Here is a 22,509-nt window from a genome sequence, read left to right as displayed (position 1 = left end):
GACTAGAATTGGAACGCGCCAAAGAGAGCCGGAGCTACGGCAGCCAATCAGAGCGCGGTTTATTGGGAGCCGAGGCCTACCCGGTAGCGGAGAGTGACATTGTGGCGGGTTGAAGGGCTCCGCCGGCGGCAGCCAGGATGGCGGGGTCTCTTTGGCGGATGGGCGGCGGGTTGCGCTTGGCCGCCCGGGTCCTACGTGCCCAAAGCAGTTCTGGCGCGACTGCGGGAGTCCGGCGGTAAGCGGGGGGAGGGCGCACCGCGCGTGCCAGGGGGCGGGGCAAATTATGCAAAGCAGTGGAACGGAGGGATGGAATGTTCGGGGACTCTTCCTCTGGAGCTACAAGACACAACAACCCCGCATGGTAGGCTCGTCGCAACATAGGGTCGCCCCAGTAATACGTGCAGCCTGCAGCCCGGTTCTAAACAAACATTACATGTTGTTGTTTAGTCGTTTAGTCGTGTCCGACTCTTCGTGACCCCATGGACCAGGGCACGCCAGGCACTCCTCTCTTCCACTGCCTCCTGCAGTTTGGTCAAACTCATGCTGGTAGCTTCGAGAACACTGTCCAACCATCTTGTCCTCTGTCACCCCCTTCTCCTTGTGCCCTCCATCTTTCCCAACATCAGGGTCTTTTCCAGGGAGTCTTCTCTTCTCATGAGGTGGCCCAAGTATTGGAGCCTCAGCTTCAGGATCTGTCCTTCCAGTGAGCACTCAGGGCTGATTTCCTTAAGAATGGATAGGTTTGATCTTCTTGCAGTCCATGGGACTCTCAAGAGTTTCCTCCAGCACCATAATTCAAAAGCATCAATTCTTCGGCGATCAGCCTTCTTTATGGTCCAGCTCTCACTTCCATACATCACTAAAACATTACATAGAGTAGAGGTATTCCTGGGGGCCGCAAGCCGGAGGTGGCCTGGGTGCGACTCGTACAATAGGTTATGCTACCCTTGTGCAAAAGTCGGAGGTTTCTGCAGAGGTGCACGAACCACTGCATCTCGCCATCCCCCTTCCAGGCAAGCAAGGGGCAATATGGCAGTTCAAGTGCGCATTCCAACGAGGCAAAAGCACACAAGGAACTTGTGCCCTGGAGAGAGTTCTGGGGGACAAATAGAGTGGCTTGTAAGGCCATATTTGGCATCCCAATACCATACAGTGGTACCTCGGGTTACAGAAGCTTCAGGTTACAGACTCCACTAACACAGAAATAGTACCTCGGGTTAAGAACTTTGCTTCAGGATGAGAACAGAAATCGTGCTCCAGTGCCGCCACGGCAGTGGGAGGCCCCATTAGCTAAAGCGGTGCCTCAGGTTAAGAACAGTCAGGTTAAGAATGGACCTCCAGAACGAATTAAGTTCTTAACCAGAGGTACCAGTGTATTCTGCACAATTTCTGCTCTTCTTTGGCCCTGATTGTTCATGACGCTTGCTTCTATGTACATGTGTTTGTCCTGCAGCGCAAGTGGAGAGGTGCGTGTCTTCAAGTACCGCCACTATGTAGAGCCTCCGCTGGCCCATCAGATAAAGGGGGAAGTGCTCAGTGCGCTCATGTGGTTCTGGATCCTGTGGAACTTCTGGCATGATCCTGATGTTGTGCTGGTGAGAGCTTGAATGGGCTGGGAAAGACTATAGCATCAGGGTTATCTTCTCTAGTGAGGTGAGGAAGTATTGAATGTGATTGAAAAATAATGTCCCGTTACCTAGCTGTGTGCACGAGATGGATTTGAGATTACTGTACAGAAAAAGCCTGCTGCTGAGAAGATCATAAAGAAGGTTCCAGTCAGGCCTCTCTAGGGAAGATATTTCATAGATGGGGTGTCAGCTCCAAGAAGACTCATTTCCTAATAGCCACCCTCTTTGCTTCCCTTGGGGACACACAGAGCAGGGCCTCTGAAGAGCATCTTGGTATATATGGGAGGTGATATTTCAGGTGACCTGGCTTCAAACCATTATGGGCTCTAAAGGTTAAGATTGGCATTTTAAATTGGGTTTGGAAACTGACTGGAAGCCACTACATTTGATATAGCACAGGTGTAATATGATTGTAAGACCAAGTCCTAGGTAACGATATTGTGGCCCTATTTTGGAACATCTGGTTTCAGAACCATTTTTAAAGGCTGCTGCTGAAGAGAGGTTACATATAAGTTTTTTAAGTATACCAAAGTACTCCTGGCTTAAAGCTTTACTCATTAGCTGAGACTCTGTTGTAGTTATATTTGTCTCTGCGTAGAAGCCAGAGACTTTGTCCCAAAACACGTTTCTGTATCCTTGGTGGTGTAAAGTGTTCAATCTTTTCTCTTTTTCCCATCCGACACAGGGTCACTTTCCTTATCCAGATGCTTCTCAGTGGACAGATGAAGAGCTGGGAATCCCTCCTGATGATGAAGAATAACTTGAATAGTTTGTTCTAAGCAAGTTTAGGTATGATGGCACTTCTACATGACGTTCTATATGACTATCACTTCCTAGGCTAAACTAATGAAGTGGCTCTGGAATACGGCCACTTATCCCCTTCATACCCATTCCCAGTTACAGTATAAGCATGTTTGAGGTACATGTCATTGCACTTTCCCACTTTTATCTCCGTTTTCCCCATTATCCATTTTAGGTTCCTGACCCCCCAGGAACTCACAAACGATTTGCTTTTCTCCGGATCCAAGATGTTATGTAAACTGATGGTGCTGTCTTCGATTAACAGCTTAGTTTTCACTGATGGTAGAAATTGACTGGCAATTAATGAAGCTATGTGAAGGTCGTAGAGCAGACATTGGGTCATGTCCAATACAGCTGTTCTGCTACTGCAGATGTGCATTTGCACAACAGAATTTCCCACTCATCTCTCCAGCCCCCTGCACACCCTCAAAGTCCATCTCAGGAGCAGATTTTGAGGTGTGCAGATAAGTCCTACTGTGTGAACAGAACTCTGCATGTGCAGCACTGAATACCACTCCCCCCCGCCCCCAACCATGCAGTTGAAATATTAATCTCGCCCATTTTCTATGTTGAAAAATCAGCAAGAAACTTTAGTGTGGCAAGATGCGCTTGCCTTGTTCATGGCCTATTTTTCTTGTTTCTAGTTAAGATTTGTGCACTTTGAAGCAAATCAGCCCAACTAACCATCTGTCCTTACTGCTTGCAGGCTCCTGCGAGATCTACAAATGACTTCATTTTACAGAGACTTTAATTCAGGCTGTAAATAAAATTAACTAACCAGATCACAGCTGTTTGAGGAAGTGCTGGTGTTTTCAAACCGGGGTGGGGGTGTTTACAACGTATTGTATTTTAAAACTCATGCGCATTTGGTACTAGAACTTCAATTGTGTAAAAATCCCGACTTCCATAAATATCTTCTACCTAATAAGTCAGAACTAAGGGCCTGCTGCGACTTAGTGTGGCTACATGTTCTCCTTCAGAAACACTTATTTAGGGGTTTGACTAGGAAAGGGATTGTACAGAGGAAGCAGCCTTATACCAAGTTGTACCACCAGCCCATCTTGTTCAGTATTGTTTACACTGCCGGGCAATGGCTCTCCAGGGTTTCAGGCAGGAGACCCTTCCAACCCTACCTGGAGATGCCAGGGACTGGGCCTTTCTGCATGCAAAAAAATAGGTGTTCTACCACTGGGCCATGGTCCTTCCCATGTAGAGCAAAGCCATTTGGTTACACGTGAGGTGTTTGCATCTTGCTTCTCACCTGCACTCTTCAGCTGCAGCTGAGCTATATACAACTGAGACCAGTACTGGGTCCTGCATGTTAAGGATACAGACAAGTTCGAACATGTTTAGAAGTATGGAAAACAATTCCTGTGAAGAAAGATGGAAGAAACTGGGTACAGGTAGCTTGGAGAAGAGATCCCCTATGTTCCGGGACCTACTAAAAACTCCTTTGTGCTCAGCTTTTGCTGACCATTGCATACAAATTTGCTGTTAACAGCTATCCCAAATTAATTTTTGTCCTGACTTTAACACTGCTGAATTTACTTGAATGTATTTTCCGTTACTTTTGTTTTAAGACAATATGCGATGATTTTATGAAAGGTGCTATAGAATACTTAAAATAAGACATAGGTAGACTATAATTGCTCTCTTCAGACTTCGGCTTTTAAAAAAGTGCTGAGACATGTTCTCCGCTGCCACAAATGGCAGACCTAGATCCAATAGGCTGAAGTTACAGGAGTATAAATCTCAGTTGGACATCTGAATTATCCTCCTGATGGTAACAGCAATTTGATAGTGGAAGCAGGAACCTAGAGGGGTGATGGACTCGCCCTCAATTGAAGGTCTTCAAAGCAGAGGTTGGACAGCCATCTGTTGGAGATGCTCTAGCTCTTAGTTTCCTGGAGAGTAAAGCGAGGGGAACCTTTGGCTCTCCAGATGTTGAAGTCAAAACTACCATCATCCCTGGGCATTGGCCAAACTTGATAGCACTGATAGAAGCTGTAGTTCACCAACACCTGGAGGGGCAAAGCTTCTCCACTCCTGGAGTAAGGGACTGGACTAGGTGGCTTACAAGGACCCATCCAATTCTGATTTCAGCTGTGAATTAGCCCCCTTTATTAACACTCTTACACAGACTCCATGCAGTCAATCTTTATTATAGCAGTATTCACATCAAATACATAGAACTTTTTAACTTTTTATATAATACAGAGTTCTTTAAATAACTTTACACAAATAGTTCTTCAATCTCTGTTTTCAGCTATCAAACTTTAGTTTATGTCTCCATGCTTTCTAAACCAAACTGGACAATATTTCCCACTGTACAAATTTACATGAGAGAAAAAAGCTCCAAAATTCAAATGAAGGGAGTTTAGGCTAAGGGGTTAAACATGGGAGGAAAACAACCGAAATTAATCTGTGTCAGCATTTACAGTGAATAACAGGGGAGAAGGAAAAAAAATGGAGGCAGGGAGAAAAAGCTGCAGTGATCCATGAGACAGAAAGCTGAAAATAAACATTTTCCTATGAGTTTAGAAATACAGGCCTTTAAACATTTAGTTACTCCATTGTCATTTTTAAAAAGTAAGCTATGGATATCAATTGTCTTCTGAAGAAAGAACAGACTTTAAAAATAGCAGACTTGTGGAGGCTCAAAACATCTTGTGGCAAATACAGCTTCAAGGAATGCTGGGTTGGGATATGAATTTCACTGCACTAATTAAAAACACTATACACATTTCTCCTTTCTAGAGTAACTGTTTAAACATTTTTTTTGTCATCTGACTTGCGCAATCACTTCCATTGGGTCTAACTGTACAGTGCTTAGGGTTGGCAAGTTCTACTCAAAAGACTCTGCCCATCACTATAAAGGTGGGGAGCACACAATGACAGCAAGTTTATACCAGTGGCAGCTCCCCCCGCCCCACAATGCATCAACAGTCTCATCTGTCTTTACACCAAGGATGATTGCAGGGGATAACTAGAGTCCTGGTTGCTATAGTAGAAAAAGATAGGCATAGGGGCCATTAAAAGCAACAACCTTACGAACTGCCTATTCCCTTGCAACAGCCAAACCCTTGAAGTTGTTTGCAGGTAGGCACCTGTTAGTTCTTAGTGTTACAATGAAATAACAGATTGGAATGCTATTGTTGAAGGAATGGAGAGAATGATCAACTACAGTGCATTTTCCCAATCTCATTGGCAAGTAGTAGTGTGGTCTAGGAGAAAAAGGACAGCACATGTAACCAAATGTGGTTATAAAATCTCCTAAAGGAAATGGGAGCAATGAAAGGAAAAGCCTGTGTGTATTTCAGAGAGAATACAAAGCAAGGATGTTGACTACTGTTTTCAGCTGCTTAGAAACAACTGTTTTGCCCTTCACTGGTCCCTAGTAGCCAGGAGGTGCTGGTTACATAAACTTCCGACTCAGGCTAGAAGGGCTATTGCAGTCCAGTGGATGGGCAAGCAATGTTCAGGTTTCAATTGGCTCTCCGTTCTTCAATCACAATATACTCCCATGTGCTCCCTACTCAAAATGCAGGGCGCCGTGAGCTTGGAGCAAAATAAGCATTGGCCAACATCAGTCACATGGCAAGGGAATTATTTTGTGAGAATGAAACGGGTAAAATTGCTGTCAGGTCAATTATAATAGAATTCTAACAAACTGCAGGTCTACGTTATGAAAAAGAAAGCTGGGGCAAGGGTGAGCTTCTGTTTGGTCGTTGTGTAAACTGAACATGGGTACCCGCCCAAGGTTTGGGGGTTGGGGCTAAATCTACGGGATACATGCAAGCTGGTCACTGCCCAATTTTAGTCATAGGAAGGAGTGAGGAAAGAGGAGAATCTGGAAGGAATGAGGTGTGTTTCTTTGAACCTTTCACAGCTTTGAATTTCAAAGTACATTTATTGCACTTAGGTTTTTTATTTTTTATTTAATCATTTAAATCAAAAGTTATTCAGACTTGGCCCTATACTCTCAACCTAAACAACAATTCCCACATTCCCCCCCCCCCCGAATTGGTCCATTTTATCCTCCTACTTCAATACATGCCTAAATGAATGCTTGCCCTTCCAACCTCCAACCCTCCCCTGCCCATAAGCCTGTAGGTCCTAACGCTCTTGATGGAACCCCCCAAACAGCATAAAACCAATGGAAGGGTATTAACTAGGCAGAGCACAAATGAAGCACAAAACCTTAGATGTCATAAAGAAACAAACCCCCAGACAAATCCATAATCCGAAAAATGGCACAGCCTCCCGCTTTGCATTTCCCTAGCTCAGAAAGGGGGAGGTAGAGTAATTCTGTTTAATTACGGTTCCAAGGTAATTGCAGAAAGAGTACATATCAGAGGCTGAATGGAACAGATGGATATTGCTTTGGCAATTGCAAAATAAATGCCTAGAAAGTTTCAGAATGCTCTCAAACCCACCCCAGCTGCCAAAAACTGGGTCTGAAATAGACAACTAAAGCTGCAGCCCTGTACACGTCTAGCTGTGAGTAAACAGAGTGGGATTCGCTTCCGTGTAATTATGCATATGATTGTGTTGCATCAGACATTTTTTTTGGGAGGGGTGGAATGGGCCACAGCTCAGTGGTGCAGTACATGCTAAGCAGGCAGGAAGCCCAGGGTTCAATTGCAGAATCCCTTGCTGCAAGTTTTGGAGAAATTTGGACGGCTGGCTGCCAGTCAGACTGGACTTTTCTTGCTAAGACAGAAAAAATGTTCTGACTCACTGTAAAGCAGCTTTGTGTGTTACCATTATTATCCATGTGCTCTTTTAAGAAAGGGGCCTATCTCAGGGCTATCTGGGCTTTTGCGTTTCTATCCTAATTCATACACTTAATACCAATTCTACATAAATCATAATAGCGGGGCCAAGAACCTAAAGGGTAGGAAAGAAACTGGAAAAGCCAGTTCAAAATCCAACCCATACTTTTTTCCTAGGCAGGTGGATGGAAGACAGCATCACTATGGAAGATACAACTTCAGCACTTTAGTCCACTGACTGCTTCTCTGCTATTTATCCATGATTTTTCAACTTAAATGCCAGACAAAACTGGTTGGGGTTTATAGACAGGTTACCTGTAACAATAGGAAGCCTGAAGAAGATCGGACACCTCTCTCAATCAGAGAAAAGGGTCTTGGCAATCCTGGGTTGTAATCCTGTTTATGGTTCCAAGCATAACCACCCCCTCCTTTTCCAGTAATATTAGCAATCAAACAGCCCCCCCTCCAGTTACAGTGCAGTCTCAAAAAAGGTACTCTTCTTCACCTTCATGCTAAAATTCCTTTTATAAAATGGTTGGCTCTCAGAAGAGGCAATGGTGTCTCCATTCTTTTCCTCCTTTACAAGTGCCATCGGTTCTTTTTATATAATTAGTTTAAGGTGTGTTTTTTCCAACTCAACAACATATAGGGGTGTTGGGGAGAGAACACTTCAACTTGGAAACACAAGATAAGTGTTCTTCTTACCAGAAAAAGCTCAACTAAGATAAAATGACATTTCTGCTGCAGGTCTACTAGCGCCATTTGTTTCAGTGGTCAGGAGATCCTGTTCCATGATCGGTTTCACCCACATTTGAAAATGGAAGAAATGCAAAGCCACTGCTCTAGTTAGATAAAGCACCTACACAGGCATCTCTAGAATCTCTCTCAAAGTCACAAAAGGCACAGATCATTTGGCAAATTGCAATTTCGTATTTCAAAGCTAACCTAGCCAAAGTTGTTTCAGAGTGAATCCAGAACATAGGCCCGCAAGGCTCAATGGGGTCATTCCCTTCGGGCAACATTTTTCCTTTTCTTTTCCAATGGACGGAAAGCTACTTAGCTACAGTACTATGAACTGTCTGTGCTACACATGCTGCACTCGCGGTCCAAAAAGTAATTCAGTGTAACACACCTGCAAACACATACCCAATACCAGAACTCTTTCACTAAGCCTGCTGCTACAAAACCCCCCAAACCAAACCAGAAGCAACTGCTCCCTCAAAGAAGATCAAAACATAACAATGCTTCACAGTGGAAATCAGTATAAGAATGCCCTTCTCAAAGAGTAGCAGACACTTATAGCAGGTATGAGCAGGGTGTAGGTTAAGGTGGATCTCAAACTAGGTTTTGGTCAACTGCTGCCCACACTGTCTCCCAGCATTGAAAAAATCCCCCAAACAAGCCTGGCGGCGAAGCAACAAATGGCACTGAAAACAACTTTTGCATAAATATTCCCAGTGCCAATGCAGGGATGGTGTCAATGCACAACGTGTTGTGCCAGTACAAAGATGGCATCAAGTCTCCTGTGTGCATTGTTGCCTTCTTTGTTGAGGAATTTAGCAGTTAGACCACGGGGCAAGAGTGTCTAAGAAAAAACAAACCCGCTGTTGGAGCCTACCTACCTACCTTCAGGAGAGCTCAAGGCGGATTCTTCATTTTCAAATTTAAGGGCAATTTCAAGCAAGTGAGAGCACAGAATTAAAGTGACCTGCACTGTGTTTTATCAGATTGTGGTGATTTAGGGACGACAGCAGGAAGGAGAAAAAGGAAGCTTCAGCATAGATGTCCTACTGAAGCAGCAGCCAAATGACCTACAGTATGTTCAGATGCAAGTGGAGAAAAGTCAAAGCGCATGTAGCTCATTCTAAAGTGCTTTGTGGGAACAAGACCCTTTTCCTAGCGCTTTTATCTATATATTTTTATTATTTTTTTAAAAAAGCTTACTGCACATGAATGAATAACAAAGTTGTAATACAATCAAGCCAGGACACACACACACACATTCCACATTCTAAAAGCCCAAAGAGAATTGTGTACTTTCAGTTAGTATTTCCAATGAACTAAGCAGGTAAGGGTAGAACTTAGCAGAATTTGGTCTCCTGTAAATGATTCAAAATTTGGCAGAGAAGAAGAGCTGGCCTTAGCACTAGCAGACCTTAGAAGGGCAGCATATTTGGAGAGAAGCAAAGGGGCTGTTGCCTCCCCATGTTGCTTCAGGGCACTTCTTATTGCTGTTCAGGAACAATGAAAGATGGGATAGGCCTGGTTTGCACGTCACCTTAAAGCATAGTTTAAACAAAACAATGATTTTAAGTTAAGGAGCAATATCCTGGCATACAGTAGCTCACAAGATCCCTACAGGCTCTTGCTGTTCCTTCCTTCAGTGCCCTGGGAAGGAAACAGAACAGAACTGCCTTGTCACTATGTGTGGACTGGAGCTTGTTGTTTATTTTATTCCTAACAAAGTATGATGGTAAGTCAAGAAGAAAATGTGGCTTACCATCATGGCCTGTTAGCCACGATGTCAAGGAGATAAAGATGTCGAGGAGATTAAAAAAACTGCACAACTTTTAGAAGACTTTTAGAAGACATCTGAAGGCAGCCCTCTAATGGGAGGTTTTTAATGTTTGACGTTTTATTATATTTTTATAATTTGCTGGAATCCGTCCAGAGTGGCTGGGGAAACCCAACTAGATGGGCAGGGTATGTTGTTGTGGGTATGTTGTTGTTGTTGTTTGGTATGTTTCTTCCCCAGTATGCTGAAAAAGGCAGGGGAGGAGAGAAGCATGGTATTTTCCATACCTCAGTGGCAGAGCACCTACTTTGTAGGCAAGTCTTGGTTAGGAACATCCCGCATCTGAAATCCTGGAGATCCCTTGCCAGTCAGTGCATCAAAAAGACTGAGCAGAGGGACCAACAGTCTGGCTGGGTTTGAGGCAGACTTGGTATACAAGTATGGTTTCATGTGATGTGCAGAACGGGCCAATGGCTGCAAACATCAGGAGGAAGATGAAAGGGTGGGCCAACTGTGAAGTGCAATGGATTGGCCAGCAGTCAACATGTGAGCTGTAATTTGGGGGGGGGGGCAAAGGGAAGAGGCACCAAAGTGACTGGTTGCTCTGAAGAAAACTACAGTGGTACCTCTGGATGTGAACGGGATCCATTCCAGAGCCCTGTTCGCATCATGAGCAGAATGCAACCCGCGTCTGTGCATTTCGCGATTCGCTGCATCTGTGCATGCGTATGATGTCATTCTGAGCATCTGCGCATGTGGCGAAACCTGGAAGTAACCCGTTCCGTTACTTATGGGTCGCCGTGGGACGCAACCTGAAAAGATTTAACCCAAAACGACTTTAACCTGAGGTATGACTGTAGGGGCATGAAAGATGTCACATGCTCAACAAGTATCAGGCTAGGCAGAAGGGGCAATACAACTATAAGACTGTGGAGAACAAGTGGAAATGCCAGAGGATTCTAAGGTTTCACCTAGGCTAGCGCTGGAATATCCCCACATCCTAAACAGCAGCAACAGAACTCCGAAAGCCCTAACAACCTGGATGCTTAAGCATTTTCTAAACCTGATCTAAGACGCTTGCACATCAGAAAGTTAAGAACTACAACCTGCATGTGGTAAACCCACATCCTCTTTCTTGCAACTACCAAACATCTCTAAATGACCCGTTCTTCCATGGTGATGCTTGCCAGCACTCAAGTCCCGAGAAACAAAAATGAGGTTTACTAATGTAGGAAAATTCTACAGCCAAAAAGTATGGGAAGCAGATGGTGCCTTCACTCCCCACCAATTAGGAGGTGGGTGGACTAAATGTTCCCTGGCAGAAATTTGCACTGATTCGTGTAGGATTTATGGGTGTGATTGCATATTCACTGCCCCATTACCCCAATGTGATTTGGAATGTACAGGTCTCAAAGAGCTACTGCTTGGTTTTTATTTGTCTTGCATGGTTTTAAGATGATGACAGGAGACGTCTTGCTATTTTCCTCTTTTAATGCCAGTAGGAGCATACTCCAAGCGTCTCTGTGCATTGTAGTGCGCACACACATGAGCAACTGCAAGGATCTCCTATGTTCATCTCTGTAACAGACCTCTCGCCTCTCCAGGTTCAGTGGTTGGGTGGTGGCAGTAGTGATAAGAAGAGGCAAGGTCAGTCTGGAAGAATGGTCCATATTTAGAAAGTTTGAGAAACACTGCTCTCAAACCAAATCTGTACACCAACACACACAAAGACAGCTGAGAAAAGCACAGCAAACCAAAATTGTGCTTTTCTGGTTTAGAGTTATCGTAGGTCTGGCACACAAGCTGCTTTATTCTCATTACACTGCCCACACCCACTGGAGTTCTCTCTAGCACAACCAGCCGCAGAAGTGAAAAGGAACTGCCCAAGAACTTCCATAGCTTCAGTAGCACTTGTGCAGAGAAGGCATGAAATGTGACCCAGTGACTTCTAACCACTTGCTATTGCTACCTGGATTATATCCCATATTTCAGTTGTTTCTTGGTCTAATTTCTGTTAAGCACCCTGCTGCTCAACAAGATTTAACAATCCAATGAAATGACGCTTGTGTGGTTTGAAGAACAAGGACCACAACAGCGTATGCTTGCTTTCCATGAACAGACCTTCTTTCCGAGAAAGACAGTTCCATTTCTCTTGGCTTTCCTAAAAACAGAGCTGAGGTATTTATCAATCACTGCTTAAACTCTCTCATCAGACGACCAGCTTCCACTAGAAATGTTTAGTGAAGGAGAGGTTGTCTCCAGCCTCCTATCTTCTGGAACTGGGCAAAAATGCACTAAATGTCAAGGCTTTGGTGGACGTTGAGCTTCTTTCTAGTGGCATCTAAGTTGCCTCTTTAATAAAAAGAAATAAAATAAAATAAAAATAAATCTATGTTATATTAATCAACATAGCAAAGAATTCTGCTAACTGACAGCATTCTGATTCCAACTAGAGGTAACTTTGACCTCCCCTTTTTCTGAATAAAAATAAGAATTAGGACCCATTTTGCAAATGAGGATCAAGAGCAAGACAAAAAGAGAAAGCAAAATGCAATTGCCACCATTTTTAAGCCACAAGATATAGGGCAAGAAAAGGAGTGACATAGAAAAAGTTGGGGACAGGCAAACAGTGAGCAAAGATGTCAATGTTGATCCAGCAAGTACCATTTCTTAACAAAACCTTCCTAGCAGACTGCCATTTAAGACAACTTACTGCATATTAAAACATACATACACTTGCTGAGTTTGCAGATTTAACATGTTTTAAAGTTCTTTTTCAAAAAGTACCAAAGCACAATTTTTGGAATGTGTAATTCTTTCAGAGAGGGGCTGCGGATGGGTTTTGCTTTTTAAAACATATTCAGTTCAACCTGAGAACTCCCGTTTATGAAACATTAGGTACCTGACATTACCTCGCACCTTTTAAAATAGGTACATTTGTTTTTCATAGTCTGCATTAGACTTTTTGGACACCCCCCAAAAAGGCAACACACAAACATACAGAGTGAAATGATATCAGCAAAAAATGAAAAGAAGCTACGTGTTTTAACACTTCGATGTAATTTTGTAAAAATGTTTGTTGCTGGACTGACGAGAGAGGGGGGGAAAAAAGCCTCCCAACTCTTTCTGAAAGAGTACAAAAAGGAAAGATTGGGGAAAGGGTGGCTCTGAACAAGAGATAAAAGCAAATCTGGAAAGAGAAAGTGCAGCACCCCCTTTTCCTTCAAATTAATCCGTTCTCAGACTCCCCCTTCTATGTATCTGCCAATTTGGCCATGTTCCTGTTGTCGTGTTTTTTACCCGAAAGAGCAGGTGCTCCTTCAGCTGAAAAGGATATACTGCATTTATCCCACTGATTGGTAAGCACACCAGGAAAAAAAGGACCACACATAACCCTAGGAAAAAAATAAATCAGACCCGAGGATGATTGTTTGGATTAGCTCTGTCTCGTCAGATGTTCAGCCTTTGATAACTCGTTGTTAGAGGGAGAAAGCCGACCAGCAGACCATCCCAAGCCAATGATGCAGTAGGAGTTCCAATCTCATCATGCCAGAGCACCAGAAAGTCAAAGCACGAGCCCTCCTCTCTCCTGGGAATGATGCCAATGGAACAGGCAGCCACAGGGTGGGGGAAGGGGATCATCTCCAAATGCACATGGTGTTTAGACTGGAGGTGAACATACAGGCAGCATAGATTCTGGTTCCTAACAAGGGATTTTCCCTTCCTACCCAAAGTTGGATTGGTAATTCCATTCTGCTCTCCTCTAAGCGTATAGATCTCTTTCCTCTAAATTTCCTTTTCTTTCCTTTTTTATTTCTTTTTGAGGGGCAGAAGAGAGTCTGGATGTTATAAAAAGAAACCGTAGGAACACAAGACTTTTTTTTTTAAAAAAATGAGAGAGTGGATTTGCTGCCAATGTTGCTGTGGCTACTTGAACGCTGCAAATTCGCCTGTAGAGGGAGGACAAGAGCTAAGTTTAAAAAGTTGGGTTTCATTCATCAGCAAGACAGAAATGTTATCCAGCATAAATTTGACACTATATACCGGGGGCAGCAGGTGTTAGGAGAAATGCAATTGTTAATAATTAAATGTACAGAAGGATATCATTGGCAGAGACAGAAGACAAAGTTACTTTCCCCAAATCTCTTAACTATGGGTTTCCAAAAAAGCAAACTTGGACCATATGGCAGGGTATTAAGAGCCTGCATACTCTCATGAAGAATGTGCAAATGTAAAGTTTTATCATCATTCACATTTCTAAGATTATTCTCAACATGTTTTACACAATGGCAGCTGCTCTCTTGGGGTCAAAAAAGCAAGGATTTATTGGCATGGCTCTCTGCTCTCCAAAGCTCCATACTAATTTAGGAATATCTAGGAAAATAAAAAAAAGCCCAGTAGCACCTTAGAGACCAACTAAGTTGTTCTTGGTATAAGCTTTCGTGTGCATGCACACGAAAGCTTATACCAAGAACAAACTTAGTTGGTCTCTAAGGTGCTACTGGACAATTTTTATAATATATTTCGACTGCGTCAGACCAACACAGCTACCTAACTGATTTAGGAGACAAGAGAATGGATGGAGCTTCCATTTCCTGTCACAGAGTTTATCTGAAGAAGCTACACTCTGGAAAACTTTAAAAGGTAGACTTTCTAGTAGCTCTACTTCAGAGCAGCAGGCTAAATAAATACCATACTATTAGCATATATGTACCCTATTAAACCTACCCAAATGAGAAATTTTGTGCTCTGATGTCAAAAGCAGGTACGGCTGGGTTCCAGCTTATTACATAGGTCTCTGGTCTCTTATCTTAGCAAGGCCCTGGCCGAACTAACAGCTTCACCATTTGTTGCAGCAGAAAAAGTAAAACCTTGTGCTTTGGGGCTAATTTTAAGAGCATTCATGCTCTTTCACCCATTCCAAACTACAGGCTTTGGTTACCACCTTCAGTCCATTTAACACTGATTGCTGGCTAGTCTGTAAATAAGAAATTACACCCCCACCGATCCTCTTCCTGATTCAGCTTATAATTTGGAGTGTTAATTGGTGCCACAGGATTGTGAAGATAAAAATGTGTTAATTTGGAAAGGCAGGGCTCCGCTAGACATTCCATCTAGCCATAGACTAAGAGCATTCGCTCAGAGTCTTCCTCACCCCCAAGCTATGCAAAACATAAGAGGGGGAAAATCCTAAGCCCATTTTAAGACTTGTTAGAATTCACAGTCATCGGTATCAGGTTCAAAACATCTGAAAGTTTAAATTTAAGGCAGTGGTGGTGATAAATAATCAGGACAGTAGTATCCTGAAATTCTGTGAGCTAGCAGAAAAACAAATGCTTAGAATTATTTAGTTCACTGATTCTCTCAACGGCGAACCTCCATGGAACCACTATGCAGAAGCAACATAACCTAGTAAGGTGCCCATCAAAACTTTCTGCCCTGTCCAGGATGCAAAACCTGCAACTGCTCACAAGGCAGCTTACTGGAGGTATAAAGGCAGCCACTGCTGGGCAATGATCAAGGGCAAGGGACGCCGCCTGCACAAACCAGAAAAAGTCACAAGGAGGAGACAGGCAAGCTGCCGCCTTCACGTCGTGCAGGCGTGTGACCGATGATGGACTAGCAGGCACAAGCCTTGGCTTCATCAGTTCACACTGGACACTGCAAGTTGCTTCAGATAAGCCATGGGCAATCATAGTGCTGAGGCAGCAGCCCCCGCACTTCTGCTACCTACGGGCATTTCAGGAAATTTAAATGGCGACCACTCAACTCAATCAGCTGCATACTAGCTTGTAGGGGAATTTCCCTACTTCCATATGTCTGACAATGAAGAATAGCAAGAACATTCCTTGTCTGAGACATGAACCATGCTGAGCAGTTTACAATTGATCAGGAATAACAAAGCAAGCAAGATCATTGTCACCTAGACAAAAAAGCTTGATACATACATACATACGGATGAAGGTTATTATTTAAATACTTGTCACCAGAGGTGAATGTAGCACGAAGCAATGAAGAGCAGGTTTACCTGCTCAAGGTAGATACTCCCAATGTGGAAAAAAGGGTCCTTGACTTCAGGGTCCTTGACTTCCACATTACTTTAGGTAAAGGGACCCCTGACCATTAGGTCCAGTCGCGGACGACTCTGGGGTTGCAGCACTCATCTCTTTATTGGCCGAGGGAGCCAGTGTACAGCTTCCGGGTCACGTGGCCAGCATGACTTAGCTGCTTCTGGCGAACCAGAGCAGCGCACGGAAACGCCATTTACCTTCCCGCCGGAGCGGTACCTATTTATCTACTTGCACTCTGACATGCTTTCGAACTGCTAGGTTGGCATCCACATTACCTTACTGGAGATCTAATCAGACAAATTCTATACACAAGCATAAAACGTTTTCTCCACATAAAGGAGAACTGAGTAGAAACATCGACTCATATAAAGCTGAGCATTAGCAGCAAGCCATTGACTTTGTAAGAGAGCCGGTGGCGAAATTTTCTTTTCCCACCTTTAAACAACTTTTAAAGTTTACTACTCTTGCTTTTACAAGGCCATTTCCTCCTATTATGAGCATCACTGCTTTCAAGCATGGCCACACAGATAAAAAGCAATATTCACTTTTTAAAAAATGTCCCTTCTAACCTGTTATAAGTCGAGCAATGCTTATTAACATGCCTGAAGCAGACCGGCGCAAAGGCATGGGTCCAGCACTGATTTTAAACAGCCGAAAAGGGGTGTTAAGCAAGAGCAGTGCCAGAACAGAGGCAGTAAGAAAGGACAAAAACAAACAAACAAACCCAAGAATAAAATGAAACAAAAACATAAAGAGACTTCCAATTCCAAGTAAGCAACAGGTTTCAACGAGCAGGAAGTTCAGAAAAAAGGCACTCCCTGACAAAGTCTTTTATGTTCTTTTCACCTTTGCTCACTGAAACGAGGGTGGATGCAGCTGGCCTTTTAAATCCAAGTTCATCTTGCCTTACTTTTGCCCACTGTCAGCAACACTGCCGACTTGAGAAGCTAACATGATTGCTACCACATGACACTGACTGAAGGGACAAAACAGGCAGCTTAAAACGCAAAAATAAAACTCTACCAGCTACCTGTGCAGCAGAGATGGCAAAAGAAGAGAAGGAAATTTGACCTACAATCCAAACATAAATGGAGGTGCATTTGTGTGTGTGTGTGTGTGTGTGTGTGTGTGTGTGTGTGAGAGAGAGAGAGAGAGAGAGAGCGCGCGCTAGCTACTTTCAATGACCTTTTCCCTTTTCTACTGAGCAGCTTTTCATGGTTGGCAATTGCCAGGCCATCCATCGCCAGCAACAGATGCCATGCTGGGAATATATACAAGACTGAGTTTAAAAGGTAAGTTCTTTTTCAGTCAGTACACCTTCCCCAAAAACAAAGCGAACCAGCTCATTGGAATGTGAAACATATGCACACATGAAGGGAGGCAGGGGGAGCACACTAAACACACAGGCACATGCTTTCAGCTTTTCAGATTACAGAAAACCCACCGTATCCCCCTGCCTGGATGGGTGTTTTTGGAGAAGCGCAAGCATACAGACTAAAATCCTCTGTCTGGAAACCAGCTCGGTTCAAGGAGGGCTCAGATGCACTGCGGTGAATTTTTGGCAACGACCGGGCCAGGAGCTCAATAGAGGCGAGGATCTGAAAACAAAGAGAGAAAAGAGAGAGTGGGTGTTGCGGAGCGAAGACAACAGAGCAGTTCCAAACTGGAACAAATTAATTCTCGACGAATTATAATTCTGTCAATTATGAGAAGGGCTGTCGCTGTGTAGTAGAATGCCTGTTTTGCATGCAGGTTCCATCCCTTGTGTCTCCAGGTGGGGCTGAGAAAGAATTCTGTCTGGAACCACCAAGAGCTGCTGCCAGGGTTGGCGATATTGGGTTAGATGAAACAATGGTCTGACTTAGTAGAGATTGCTTCCTACGTACCTATGCAATGTTCACTGAGAAACCTAGTAAAAGAGAGAAGAAACTGCCCTTCAGGACTTAAAGCTGCCCCTCCTACAAAGATGGCAGTGCAGCTGCTTGATTTGGCGCACTCTGTTTAAGAGGCAATGCTGGAATTAAAGGCTTTAGAAATGTGTTGCTGCTTTAAGCACTACTAGAAAGCAAAACAGGAACACTGCCATTTAAGCACTGAAATGATGGTGCTGAAGTAAATTCTTAAGAGCACTGATGCTGCAATTGCTCATCATGTTTTGTACCAGCCCCTGTCCAATCTTCTCAGAAAGGTTGACAGCATGGTAGACGGGCCGTGCTCTCTATTGGGATTGTACAATCTCCCTGTTTACTAGTCTTCGGCCAGCAGGTTGTGATCCACCTGACTCATGTCTAGATTTCATGCGAGTTGTACCAGTAACACCATTAGCCCCACCGTTTTGTTTTCCTTTGGAAAGGGATTGGGGAGAGGAGAGGGGGGAAAGAAGTGCAGACACAATAGGCTAAAAAAGGTAGAAGTTGGTCCCACAATGCAGATTAGGCTTAACAGCGAATCCCAGATTGAAAAAGGGCTTTAGACTCTCATCCTAGCTAACTGCTGGACTAAACGGACCCAGTGGGCCTTTATGGTGAAGCTCTACTGATTTCTTGTCACTGGAAAGGGTTGGGCATCATTCAGTATTGATGATATGCACAATAGGGACGTCCCCTAACTGTTGTTGTGTATTGATAAAATCATCTGAAGCTGCCCTGTGGAATGAAAAACGAAAACCAACAAAGGAGGTGATGGTGAAGTGTTTTGCAGCAGGAAAACGGAAGTTGCAGACTATGTTTAAAAGACCCATGGTGCTAATACTTCCATGGAGACAGTCACGTAGACAAAGAGAGGCAGAAACCAGTGCGTCTCTAGCAACAATTCTATTATTCCACATGCAGAGCAGGCTATTATTACCATTATGCGATTCCCAAGGCAGGTACATGCCAAAGGGCAAGCCATTCATTTTCTGCTCTAAAAGAAGATGCATTTCTGATAAGAAACTCATTTAGACTCCCTTAGAGCCAGTCTAAATGAAATATGAATTCTCTCCTCCCCATTTTATTGGAAAGGTAAAGCTACCACGGTGAGGGCTGAGCACGATTTGAGGGTGGATGAAGAAGGACTTTAATAAAGCAATGTAGTGCTGCCTTTTAAAAATTACTTTTTGCAGCAGGAAAACATGCCACTTGCTGCAGCAGTACCAGTGGGTTTTCCATTTATTTTGGCAGCCGGAGCTCTCTGCTTCGGCTGCCACTTCACTTCCCCGAACAATCACCCTGAACGATGCTTGCAACCTTAGCATCACCCAGTGCCATTGCACTGCTAACATCTTCCAAGCTGTTCAGGACAGAGATGGGACGACCAGAGCAGAGAAGGCCTCCTTCCACTGTCACCCCTAAGAATGTTTGGAAGCAATTACCCTGTGAGGAAGAACGACAGGATCGTCTGCTATGGGGTTTTTGGCACTGTGACCCATAACTGCTGCAGAAGGAATGACAAGAAGCCAGCAGACTCCAGTTATGCCTACAAGGCCTCACACTGTGAGGTCAACAACTTCTGGCTGCATTGCAGACACTTCTGGGAAGGCTAGGTCACCAGGCCTCGGGGCCCTACCAAGGCCTGTCTTTGAATGGCGAACAACCTACTTCTATGCAGCTGGTTATTATAGCTACTTGTAACACTAAGTTTGCTTGTTTTCCTCTTTCCTTCCCATCCCTTTTTTCCTTTTGTGTCGTGCCTTATAAGCCCAAGGGCAGGGACTTTGCTGTCTTTACTGATGTGAAAGCTGGTCCCAGAGTGAGGAATAAATATTTTAAATAAATAAGGCTTCTGTTAGAACAGCCAGCTCTTCTTTCTTTACAGTGAGAAGAGAAAAGCAACAGCACCAGCACTGTAGCCACAGGAAGCATCCCATCCTGGGCCATGAAACTACCCAAACAATTTCATCCTCCACCCTCTGAAAGCCTAAGAATTGGCCTTGTGCCCTTGGATGCCATGAATTGCACTGGGGAGGTCATTTCGGCATAGTCCTTTCAGCTGGTGCTTGCTGACCCTAGCAAGGCAATTTGTCCAATTTGAATGTAGTCAAATATTAGGAATATTTCTTACCTGTGGGAAGAGGGGTCGTTCATCCCTTTTCTTTTTCAAGCATTCTGCCATTAGCCTCTTCATTGCTTTGGGACAGTTACTTCGCACTTTGCTGAGATCTGGAGAGAGGTATCCTCGCCCCACCATAAAAATGATCTTTGTTTGCAGCAGGGAGGAAAAGAAGAGTGGGAATGAGGAGGTTCCAGCAAACATCTACTTTCTACATTAAACTGGGCAAGGGGGAAGTGTTAATGTAAAATAATAATAATAATAATAATAATAATAATAATAATAATAATAACAACCCTGAACTCCAGGCTTGCACAGAGCTTGTGATCTTTCAGTCCATCCTATATTTCAAAGATTTTCTAAACCCAAATTTAAAATTCTTTTCACACTGGAGGGTAAGAGTAATTTCACAATAAGGTGTGCAACATACTCATCAATGGTAGCTTGGTACCCAGTTATTGGAATGAATTAATATGAATACATACACTCAGATATACATACATATCTGCAATGTGGCATCAGTATTGAATAAATTATGCTGCCTGCTAGACAACTCAAAGGTAGACACTAAATTAACCTATGTGCAACTCAATTTTAATATTCATTTTGTACAAGCTGTCTGCCAGCCCACTGGATATTGTCAAAACTCAAGAAATAGCCAGTCACCCTGTTCTGCAGGGATAGCCAGGATCCAAAGATCTACTTTAGGTATGTCCATGTGGTTGAGCACACCCAGTGGGATTTCTTAATCTCACTTAAAGAGAAGACCATGTGCCACAACACAAGTTGAGTCTGAAAAGCCCTCTCAAGTTTCAAAAACCATGGAGGTTGTTAGTTGGGGGGAAAAAACCAAGCCCAAAGACCCTCAGCCCTAAATTATTTGTGTTATTCTTTGAATCTTGACCATAATGTTGTTCACTTGCCAGTTGTTCAGTGTAATGTGATACCCAGTTGTGCAGAACCAGATCTCATCAAAAAGTGCAAAAATATCCCAAATATTGGGATGTGGTATGGATCAAAGAAAAACAAATTAGGGACTTGGCATTTCATCCTCTGGGTTTCTTACTAGAGCACTTCACTCATTTTACCTGATGCCAAAGTTTATTTTTTCTTGCAGTCATCTCCCACCTTAACTCTGAGGAATTCAGTCAATGTACATGGGTGTGTGTGATCCCATTGTATCCCCAAAAACTTGGGAGGCTGGCTAGGCTGACAATGCATGACTTGTCCAAGGTGACATGGCCCATGCCTCTCTGGTCCAAGCCCAATACTATCAAATGCAAAACACTGGCTCGTAAGTGAGGGCCTAGTGGAAGACACCACAAGTCTATGTCCTTAAAACTTCCTGTATTTTTCTACTTCCTGATATATGACCTTTAAAAATTAGGGTCTACTTGAAGCAGGTAAAAAGGCACTTATGCCAAAAGCCATTTTAAAAATTTAAACCACTCATTAATTATTTCAGACACTGACAAATGATGAGAATGTGAAAGCACCAACAAAATTCAAGCCTCCCCGAAAGCCATGAATGCCTTACCTGGTCCCTGTTGTTGATGTTAGAATATGGTAACTGCCCAGTCATCAGCTCATAAAGAACAATCCCAAATGCATACACATCTGACTGAAAGCTATATGGGTTTTTATCTTGCATCCTAATTACCTCTGGAGCCTGTGATGTAGAAGAGAAGAAAACTGCTTTATTCTGTTGCATTGAAAAGCTATTTTCTTATGTCTTACGTCACCAACCCCGGAGACTCCATTTCTTGAAAGGGAGACATAAAAGCCTTTAATGGATGTAAGATGTCTATAATAGCCACATATTTAGCCTACTCATTTGGCACTCATTAATACAAATTAATCCATCATTTCCCCAGGTATGCAGGTAATAAACTGCTTTAAGGAGTGTTATTATCACTTTTCAGTGATTATAACAGGGAAATCTACCGGGCTAACATTTTGTATGAACACAGAGTTGACTGCAAAATAGAGCCTCCTATTGGATAAAATACGGCAAGGGATCTGTGCACTGGGATTTCACCTCCAGAAAGAGGAGAAAGGAGAACTCCCTTGCAATACCATACAAAAAGCAGAAGGTTCCATGTGCAGCGGAGTGCAGTCCTCTATTACGATGCCTTATAAATGTTGCTATTCCTGTCCTAGAGGCACAATGAATATACATCTACACAGGAGATGGTGTCAAATATTGGGTGGATCAAAAAATAGTTCAGAGAATACCCCCTTTATTTACCATCCATAGAATTGATCCAGACAACTGTTCAAACTGATGGGACCCGCTCCATCGTGATTTCACTGTTGCTAGACCAAAGTCACCTATTTTTACTGTGAGGTCTTCATGAAGAAATATATCTGAACAGAGGATGTAAAGAAAAAAAAGGGGGGAAAGAGGCAATCCTAATTTCCCATCAGAGTACATATTGTGCTCATTCAACTACTACAAAAGCCCAGATCATCATCCTGCATTATTATCTAGTCGCTACTTATAGATTCTAAGCTGAAATTTGAACAGTGCTCCTATTATCTAATAGTAAGCACAATAAACAAACTAAGGAAGAGTCTCTATAACTGGGTTGACTGTATGGGGTCTTCAAAATCTGAAAAGGCTAGTGGGAGTTTTCGGCATGTCAAATGTTGGTTTGAGAGGAAGCCAGCATAGCGCTTCCATGGTGTCA

At 43.4% G+C, this 22,509-nt stretch overlaps 2 protein-coding genes across 3 annotated transcripts in view; one reads left to right on the top strand and one right to left on the bottom strand.

Annotated features, from left to right (window-relative positions):
* The first annotated feature begins 57 nt into the window (after window positions 1-57).
* NDUFB2 (NADH:ubiquinone oxidoreductase subunit B2) lies at window positions 58-3,216 on the top strand. Its single transcript, XM_081879034.1, has 4 exons — window positions 58-235; window positions 1,454-1,595; window positions 2,314-2,417; window positions 3,136-3,216. The coding sequence occupies exons 1-3, from the start codon at window positions 138-140 to the stop codon at window positions 2,386-2,388; spliced, it is 315 nt and encodes a 104-aa protein (XP_081735160.1). The 5' UTR covers window positions 58-137; the 3' UTR covers window positions 2,389-2,417; window positions 3,136-3,216.
* A 1,355-nt stretch (window positions 3,217-4,571) lies between these two features.
* Window positions 4,572-22,509, bottom strand: part of BRAF (B-Raf proto-oncogene, serine/threonine kinase) — a 59,643-nt gene continuing 41,705 nt past the window's right edge. For both annotated transcript variants that reach the window (XM_081878896.1, XM_081878897.1), the window contains 5 exons: window positions 22,068-22,186; window positions 21,357-21,488; window positions 19,832-19,966; window positions 17,235-17,388; window positions 4,572-13,669 (listed from right to left, as the gene is read on the bottom strand). In XM_081878896.1, coding sequence (XP_081735022.1) covers window positions 13,647-13,669; window positions 17,235-17,388; window positions 19,832-19,966; window positions 21,357-21,488; window positions 22,068-22,186 — 563 coding nt within the window. In that variant the 3' untranslated portion in view covers window positions 4,572-13,646. The remainder of the gene's footprint in view (window positions 13,670-17,234; window positions 17,389-19,831; window positions 19,967-21,356; window positions 21,489-22,067; window positions 22,187-22,509) is intronic.

Source organism: Podarcis erhardii, assembly GCF_964252035.2.
Source record: "Podarcis erhardii genome assembly, chromosome: 10".
Taxonomy (NCBI): Eukaryota; Metazoa; Chordata; class Lepidosauria; order Squamata; family Lacertidae; genus Podarcis; species Podarcis erhardii.
This window is presented reverse-complemented; position numbering and strand designations above follow the sequence as displayed.